Raw genomic sequence first — 9564 nt, forward strand, 5'->3', positions numbered from 1 at the left:
AGAGAAGAACCCGTCCAGAAGACCTATACAATTTTTTTCTTTTTGTTTTTTTTTCACTAAGGAAGAAAATGCCCCAGATTTTAAATTAGTCTTCTACAAAATTAAAAAAGTAATCAAATTGTTTTGAAGTGTCTATTTATTTTTGATGAGGAAAGAGTCTTGTGGTCTTCAGAGGTTTGTTTACTGGTCTACCGTTTGTTCTTCAGTCACGTGTTTATGAATGTTATTTCAAAAGAAAAAAAAGGAGCAAAATAAACAGATTAGTCATGGGACAATCTGTCATCCTACCAGGCTTGTTGGGATCCATCTGCCGAGGCAGACCCAGAGAGATGGAGCCCACGGAGCTCTTAGTCCCCTCTGGCCCGTAGACAGCATAGGAGGGCAAATATGTGCCAGGAGTTCCCTGAAGAAAAACCAGGACAAAGAACTCAGTTCAAGTTCAGGTTCAGGCCACTGAGGTTGTACACAAACAATAAAATGGTGTCAAGTGATACTGATCTTCTGTTTTATGTTAACACTAGAACTGTGTCAAGTAATAACTAAACAAAATTACTCTTTATGCACAAATCAGCGTTTTATGGAGGACAGCATCAACAAATACTTTAAACAATACAYAAAACAAACTAGGTTAGCCAGCGTGTGATGTTGATGAAAACAMACCTAGTGCTGCTCATTTTAACAGCTCACGTGAAAATAATTAAGGAATTAGATTTGTCTACATTAGTATCAGTAATAAGAGGAGTCCTTTAGAAGAGCTTCACATTATGACCTGGAAGCCTTACCTGGGAGATAGAGCCTCCGTGGATGAAGGAGGGCTTGTCTGTGGGCTTGGTGGTTGGAATGAGTGGAGGAGGAGAGGGAATGTTAGGAGGTCGAGGGGGTCGGTTGAACGTCACGCGGACTCCGTCATTTAAACCCTGAACCAGCTGGCTGGAGGCAGGGTGGAGGACTAATGGGAAAATTACAAAGAAACAAACATAATTACATAACTAGCATTAAACAGCAAATATCTAAAACTGGAGCCTAAACTCCAACAACACTGACAAGAAAAGTTACACTTTTCATTAAAATTTGAACATTAAAAAAAAGCCCGCAGTTGGTGGCCTCTTTTCAGAGCTAACACTGGTCTGTCTGCATTTAATGTACCCTGGGAAAGCTGAGCAGACAAAATGGATCAAAACAGACCACAAATAAACCCAGACACACACTGAGAGTAACCTCCCTGTGGAGAGAGCACCTCGCTTTGCACTCTGCGCCATCAAAAATGCAAATGTCTGAGTGAGTTCCTCCAGCGGGTACGGATGCCATCATCCTGCTGGCTCGTAAAAGGGACAGACGAACAAACAAAACCTCACTATGACAAATCTAAAAAAAGACTCATCAACTAGATTCTGCCTCAGAAACAACAAATCACCACGGGAAATATAAAAACAAATAATTTACTGCAACCACGAAGACAATAAAACAAATCTGTTTTTTGAAATAAACGAAACAATCCAACTTATTTTTGTGATCCTCCKCCTCAATTTTTACCCCTCATTTTAAGCCTCAGTTTTAAAACTATTTTAACTACTCCCAACTTAATATTTTCTGTTTGTCCCTTTACCAGTTAAACTCATTAAGATATAGAACTTAAATTCTATTAAATGTTTTTTAGAAAGTCTGTGTTAGATAATCTTTCTTATTAACTTTATATAATTCGGATTATTCTGGGCTTTTCCTAAAAACGATCATAAGACTCACCGGAGTTGTATCCTGTCATTTAGTGAAATAATGGTTTTAAGCACACATTGACACGTTCTCACACTTTAGTAAGGAGTGGGGGCAAAAGGGTCAGGTTGAAAAAAAGGAATAAGCTGCTCATGGCTTGCAGGAAAGTGGTTGTGTGTCTGCAGGGAGAGCCTGGCTGACTGGACCGAGCCTCCTGATCCAGAGCCAGCACCGTGCCATAAAGCATGGAGGGTATTGGACCTGTCATGTACAGGCATGAGGATAAAAGGGAAAATAAATGGCTCCTAAAGCAGAAGCCCGGTGCTGACCCAGAACGGATGGACCTGAGCAAACCTCACCACCCGGACACACACCTGTTAAAACGTTTGTGTTACACTGGTGTTAAAGCTCAGCAACTTACCGACTGGCCTACTCTGCACAGCACTTCGACTTAAAGGTGCTAAAAGCTTTTCAAGAAAATCAAACTGTCATGTTGCTGCTTCCTTTCTGAGCAAGTCAATGACGATAAACTATATCAGCATCCTCGAATATCCTCAAGTCAGACAACAACAAATAGAAACACACATTATGAGGATCGTCACAAGACTTAATATCAAAGCCTACTCTTTTTTTTTTGTCTAATTTCACATCATAACTACGGTTTGACCAAAAAAATCCCCACCACACACGTTGATTTATGAACAAATAAGACCTCACAAACACAGTAGTTACTGAGAAGCTAAGGAGGAGTTATGACCTTAAAGAAGCAGTTTTAAAGACGGRTTTTGTTCTAACCATCTCTGTCCAGTATGGTCGGGCTGCGAGTGTTAAAGGGAGGTCTACGTTCCAGGTCTCCTTGATCCTGCCTCTGCTTCTCTTCCTGGTGTGCCGAGTCGTGAACCGCTTTTATCTGGTGCTGAAACATCGTCAGACCAGTGATGGACACTCCGCCAGGTCCATAAGAACCAGGCACCTAGATAAACAGTGAGGAGGAAATAAAAACAACAAAAAAAGACAAAATTGAGTTCTGAGGATATGTGAACTAAATACCAATAAAATCCTGCTTATAAATTAAAAGGGTTAAGGAAGATTAAAGACATACCATATTGTATGATCAGAGAACTGATCCAGATCTTACACGCTACAGTGTAAGGCTTTCATCTGTGCTAGTCAAAATAAATCAACACAAAGCTCACCATAGGGGGGATGGAAGCTGCTCGCTGCTCCATTTGCTGGATGCTGAGATGGGTTTGTTTGGGTGAGGACACGAGCACAGAGCCTGGAGAGCTGAGCAACGAGGGTTTTTCCATGGGGTGTAGTCTGCAGAGTTGAGCAAAACGTCTCAATAACACCCCAAACCATGATCCTGCTCTTGTACAGCACCATGTTATACACACAAATCAAATACAAGGACTACAGAGACTCACCTCTGTCTCTCAGGTTCTGCCTCCACATCCTCATCAGCACTGCAGGTGGCGCTTGAGTCATTATCGGAGTGGAGCTCACCCTGCCTGTCACCTTGATCTCCCTTTTCTACCTTCTCCTTGATCTCAGGCTCCACTTTGACTTGAACCTCTCCTGTTTTCATGTCCACATCCTGAGGTTCGGTTTTGGGATGCACCGGAGCGGGGAAAGAAGCGACCCGGACTTTTTCCTCCTGAGACCCGGGCTCGCTCTCAGGGCTTTTCTCCTCCTTGACGCGAAGCTCCTCGTATGAAGGCTCGGCAGCTTTGGCGTTGCTGGCGTGACCTTTGTCCTGGTCTGCACACTGAGCATCGGTCGAGATGCTGTCTGGTCTCTTTGAGTCTGTTGACTTTGAGGGGTCAGCCTGTGAGGGAGAAGGGGCGCTCTCTGTGTCAGAGCTGTGGTCTCCACCTGAGGAAAATAATAGAAGATGAATTATACATAGGCATGCACCGAAAGGAAAATTTCAACCGATGTCAATATCCAATATTAATATTGCTGTTTTGGCCAGTAACCAATATTTACCATTATTACATAAACACACACATTATTTATATACATATATCCTCTAGAACAGAAACACAAACCCCAACAAGTGGAAAATCAATATCAGACGTTAATATCAGCCCAGTTTTACGTAAAGAACCGATACCGATGTTAAAGTTTTTTCCTTTCTGGGTCGCAGAATAGACAATGAACCATCCACGCTCTCACTCACACATGGGGACAGTTTAGTTACCAAATAACCTAACATTCATGCTTTTGGTCTGTGGGCGGATACCAGCGTGTGCGCATGCACAGGGAGAACGTAACGGAGAACAAACGTAAACTCCACCCAGAGAGAGAGGCAGCAGGACGGGATTTGATCCTTCAACCTTTTCGCTGAGAGGCAGCAGCTCTACTAACTGTGTCATTGTGTAAGAAATTATTTCATGTTAAATAAAACAGCTAGCTATGAAAGCAAGGTGCACAACAATAAAGACTTTTAAAACCAAGTAAGGTCAAATAATAAAACAATAATCATTACCAGACAACTTCAAGWGATCATTATGTGTATTTAGCTGGAATGTTTTCCGATTGATTCATTTTAAGTTGGTTACAATACCAACTACAATTGTAGCATGTGGCTAATTAGCATTAAACAACCAGAATAGTAGGAATGCAACCATTAACCAACATAAAGCAAATATTTCATCTACAGTTGGCAACTCAAAATAGTAAGAAAATGTGCAAATATTTTCGKATTTCTAATTGTTTTCAACCAAGCAACCAGTGAGCCATGATACCATTATTTTACATGTTCTATGTTTATGTTCACAGATTGTAAAACTATCCTCTAACATGACTTCATTTCCCAGCTCCAAATACAGAGTACAAACCTTGGCAGCTGACCCCACAGTTASCATTTATTCTACTGGAGTACACTTTTAAAATRAAGATGGACAGATTTGAAACTTTTTTTTTTACGAATACCTTCATAAATAWTTTTTCTCAGCATGGTTTTTAGACATGGACATTCAGGTCTGTAGCTTTGGATGTTGTTTGTCGTAAGGAGAACTTCAAACAACACCTCTTAAACAACTCTGCAACCATTTTCATAGAAAAATCTGCCACATGCATTTTTTTCAACAAACCGTGAGTCAATAATAATGCTAGGATAAACGCTGTATAACCAACCACATGGAGAACTGTAATAGTTCTATTTAATTCAGGTCCCTTGTGGATCCTATTTATAGCAATATTTTCTCTATTAAACAATGATTTAATGCAATAATGTTTGGTTTGTGTGGCTAAAGCCTTAAGTAAACACGAACAGCATTTAAAAGATGAAGAGTAAGACCAAGTTCAAGTTTCTTATCTGTAAAAATCTCACTCTACATAAAGCGGCATGAACTGAGCACTGCAGCTGTAAAAGATAGTTTCTTACTTCTTCACCTAGTATTTTTGCAATACAGGACCAAAGCTGCRCACTTTATAAACAAGGACAAATGAAGTCAAAGCAACCGTGTGCAGACGTGAAGCTTCTGCCCACGATGCCCTTGTTCGAAAAAAAAAAAAAAAACAGGAGGAAAGGTTCAAAATAAAGAACACACTCTTCTCATCAGTCATCTCTCTGACCTTCACTGTCATCTGCATTTTCCTCGTCATCGTCAGGTGATGCCGTGGCTTGGCCTTCCCCTTGAGACCTATCAGCAAGAGCCCGTCGGGTAACCTGGGGAACACAAACAAACAACTCATTGTTTTCTATTTGCACTTCAGTGTTGCAGTGATAAAAAAAACGCAGCRTTTTACCTTCTTATGTTGCTGGAGCAGGTTGTCCAAGTTGTGTCGTCTCTTGTAGTTGAAATAAAAGTTCTTGCACTGCGCCTCACTTTTGGTGCCCACCATTTTGGCGATGGCCGTCCAGTTTCGGCCGTGCTCAACGAGCCCTGGCAAAAACAAAAACAAATCGATCGGAAGTACTTAGTTCAATGCGTTTAACGAGGATGGAGTAAAAGCTTCCAGAAACTTAAACTGAAATAGTCATAGCAGGACTATAAAACTTTCTAAAGTTGTGGTTTTCTGCTGCTCCTCCTCGTCCTTATTTTTGGTGCATTGATCTGTGCTGATGAGCTTCCTAAACTTTAGAAACTTCTGTGAGCTTGGAGGACGGCCATTTACCTTTGACTTCAGGGTGTCTCTTATTGAAAATCTGTCCTTCCATCTCTGCCAGCTCCGCTTGGATGAAGGATGCTGGCAGCTCAACAAATTATCACTGAGCTAAACACAAATCCCCATCAGTGTTCCAGCTGAAAGCACTGATTGAGTCTCATTTAGTTCTACTCTAGGAGATAATTTTATATCAAAGACAACATTATGCAGACTTAAAACTTCAAATTTTACACTTTTGATTTTGCTAACAATTAATTAATTAACAAATAAATGAGCAGACACTGCAAAATGTAAAAGCTAATATACACTAAAAATTAAGATGCAAGTGTTATTCCTATTACAATGGCAACTATACATATATGGTGACTATGAGAATCAATGAAAGCAGAAAGCTAGGTTGAACATGTGTACATTTACACACAGAACATGTGTACATTTACACACAAACTACTAAAACCTGAACTGTATTTTATTTTGAAGGCATGAATTTCAGTCTGCAGAGGCAGAACCAAGGCTTGTATGCATTATTGTTGTATGACAACAATTAATGCAGATCAACAAGTTACAGCTAAGAGGGGAAACTGAACAAAGTGCTGCATGTGAGGGAAGCATAAAAGTGATTTCTGAAGCACATGACTGGGCTCTTTTAGCTCCACTTATCTACAGACATATGCTGAATGCTTGAGAAGATGAGGGCAACATGATTTTTTTGTATAAGTGGAAAAAATCTTCGTTAATCTTTTCATGTGCCGCTGGAATTTTGAAGCTAAGCTTTATAGCATTATTATAAAGTGAAGATTGGATGAGGGCACACATTTGACAAATGATTTTAGCAGAACAAGAACCGCAAGTAAACAATTTAGAAGGCAAAATTAGTTGTGTCTCTTAAGATGCGTTCAAATGAGAACAAAATTATAAGTGTCATCATTTGTTGTTCTTTGAATTGTCTTATCAGATCGTTTCTGAGAAACACACGAAGCAGCAAAGCCAAGAGGGTGGAAATAAACTGGGTTTCTGATTTCTTTGGATTTCTGACATCTCAGTTGGGGAGGATTGTTTTTCTTTTTTGGTTTGTAAAGATTTAAATGCACAGTAATTCCTGTGTGCATGTAAGAAAATAAGAGAATAAAGCAACATTTAAAAAGGCTTAAAAAAAAGTGAGAGGTGGACTAAATCGTAAAAAGCAGAGAGGCTTGTGCAGCTTAGTGAGAAGCAGAAGCAAATGAGCAACAAAGAGAGAGAAAAATATCAAATCTTACCTTTTTTGGCAACCTCCATCTCTTCCTCGGTCCAGCGAGAAGTTTCCCCGGTTTCACAGGCTAAATCACGAAAAGAGGAGACACAGCCCCATCAGCACAGACAGAAACGAAGAGGGAAAAAAGACAAAAAGTAGAGGGAGAGAGAGAGAGCGCGCAGAGCAATCTTTTCTTCAGCCATCTTCTTCTCATGACCAATAATCTAATAATCTGTTTACATTCAGCACTGCCGAGACCTGCTCCCTCACGCACACTCTCACTCGCCTCTTCTTTCTTTTCCTCTCTCTCTCTCCTCCAACCTCTCCGTCTTTCCTGTTCCCCACAGCCCCAGAGCAAGCCCTCCCCCCCGCCCTCCAGCTCCTCTCTAATCCACGAGGGGAGGGCCCAGGTCAGCTGACGCAGCGTCAGACGGCAGGGGAGCTGGCAGACGTTGGCCTCCCTCTTTGGGAAATGGCCTTGGATGGAGACAAATGGGCAGATAGAGCAGCCGGCACAAAACCCTCCCACCACTTACACTGTGACACTGCACATCTGACACACACACACACACACACACACACGCACGCACGCACACACACCTCCTTTCCTCTTCTTGGCTACACAGCTCACCACCCCCCCTTTGGTGAAATTCACAGAAGTGAACGGTTAGTGCAGAGAGAAACGAATGAACTCTAGCCCACTCTCTTCCATGGCTCCCACTGAGACTGTGTAAACATTTGGACTAATATAGCTGCAGATGTACCCTTGACATTAGGAGGACATTTCTCCCCTCCCCCCCAGCCACCTTGAAGACGAAGACGCTTGTTCTTATTGTTTAGACGGCGCCTAACAAAGCTCCCATCAGCTCCACGGTGTTTTACATTAAGCTCAACAAACATCTTTCTCTTCGGCAGGATGAATGATCCTCCCCGGCACGTTAGGCGCCTCCAGGGTGGTCAGTGATACGTGTGAAATAAGAGCAGACCACCTACAACGAGACATAAACACATCAACYATCGACTGTTAACTCCCACTGCATCCGCAGCTTGTTTAGCTTCCCTGGCACCGCTTCAACCAGCCAACACTGGGTGCTGTTGGACCTCAGGAGACCAGTTCAGAGTCCTTATAACCATTTGAGGTAGTTYGCCTTTATTGTTGTTCTTACACCAGTGGTACTGTGGTGTCTCATTTTGTGAGCTCAAACGGGTTCAAGTATGGGGGTGTGATTGATCAACACATAAAACTACACTGATGAGCTGAGTGACACTTCAACACTAATAAAACTGAAATAATGTTGTTGAGTAGGTATCTAACTGTATAACTGTATCATACAAGTTTTGGCTTTCTACAACTCCTGATTGTTTGTATGTCACTAAAAAAAATAAACCAAAGGCCCACAATGCATGGCTCCAACCGCAGAGTTCTTCATGGTTGTTGGTATTAATTAAAGTTATGTGGCTACGCTGTTCATAGATCGAGTGTTGCACTACCACAGTGGAGGTGTGGAAGAAACATGCAGGCCCTTGAAGTCTCAGGCAGTCTTTCAGGCGTGGGAATCTTTAGGCACCTCACAATTCAGTTGGAATATAACTCTGAGGACTTTGAWGTGATAATAAAACTATTGATGTCTTTTAATTATCTTAAAACTTAAATGACTCTGGCTTATTGTACATAAATAAACACTAATTCTTTTTTTGGCATCCTTCAGAAGGYGACATATGACCTATTAAGGTCAAAGGATTTTCCTTGATAGTTTTTTTTTTCAATTTGGGCACAACTCCTACATTGGTTTTACGACACCTGGTATTCCCAAGCGGTCTCCCATCCAAGTACTAACCAGGCCCAACCCTGCTCAGTTTCCAGAATCAGACGAGATCTGGCGTGTTCAGGGTGGTATTATTAATGGTTATTTATCATTTTTGGCTAAATTTCACAATTAATCATAATATTTTTATGCAAATATTGCACAACCCTAGATCTATTTATTGTTTTTATGCTGGATTCCCTCCCTTACACATCCCACATKTGTGGAGCAGGGGGCTGCCATCTTGGCTTGCCATCACCTGGGAAAGCAGCTTACTTGAGTGCTGCTTGCTCAAGATACACTGAAAACACCACAGAGAAGCTAATATGATTAGTGTTGTGTTTATCCCAGGAAATTTAAACACAAATCCAACAGTTCATGTTATGGTAACTAGAACAGTTATTTACAGATATAAATTCTTCAGATTCAGTGAAGTAAAGATGAAAAAGACATGAAAAAGTCAGTTTTAATGCTAAATATTTTATCTACAAGTAGTTGCCGTAGCACTACTAGGAGGAATGGCACCGTACAGAACCTGCACTGATGATTCCCCTTGTTGTACAGGTGCTGGTCATAAAATTAGAATATCATGAAAAAGTAGATTTATTTCAGTAATTCCATTTAAAAAGTGAAACTTGTATATTATATTCATACATTACATACAAACTCATATATTTCAAATGTTTATTTCGTTTAATT

The 9564-nt window shown here is 41.0% G+C and overlaps 1 protein-coding gene across 3 annotated transcripts in view; it reads right to left on the reverse strand.

Annotated features, from left to right (window-relative positions):
• ncor1 (nuclear receptor corepressor 1) overlaps positions 1–9564 on the reverse strand; it is a 72209-nt gene that overhangs the window by 23370 nt on the left and 39275 nt on the right. For all 3 annotated transcript variants that reach the window (XM_014019624.1, XM_014019623.1, XM_014019622.1), the window contains exons 17-24: positions 7086–7145; positions 5467–5603; positions 5293–5386; positions 3138–3585; positions 2907–3030; positions 2506–2683; positions 783–949; positions 289–403 (exon numbers count right to left, since the gene is read on the reverse strand). In XM_014019624.1, coding sequence (XP_013875078.1) covers positions 289–403; positions 783–949; positions 2506–2683; positions 2907–3030; positions 3138–3585; positions 5293–5386; positions 5467–5603; positions 7086–7145 — 1323 coding nt within the window. The remainder of the gene's footprint in view (positions 1–288; positions 404–782; positions 950–2505; positions 2684–2906; positions 3031–3137; positions 3586–5292; positions 5387–5466; positions 5604–7085; positions 7146–9564) is intronic.

This window comes from Austrofundulus limnaeus, unplaced genomic scaffold (assembly GCF_001266775.1).
Source record: "Austrofundulus limnaeus strain Quisiro unplaced genomic scaffold, Austrofundulus_limnaeus-1.0 Scaffold225, whole genome shotgun sequence".
NCBI lineage: Eukaryota > Metazoa > Chordata > Actinopteri > Cyprinodontiformes > Rivulidae > Austrofundulus > Austrofundulus limnaeus.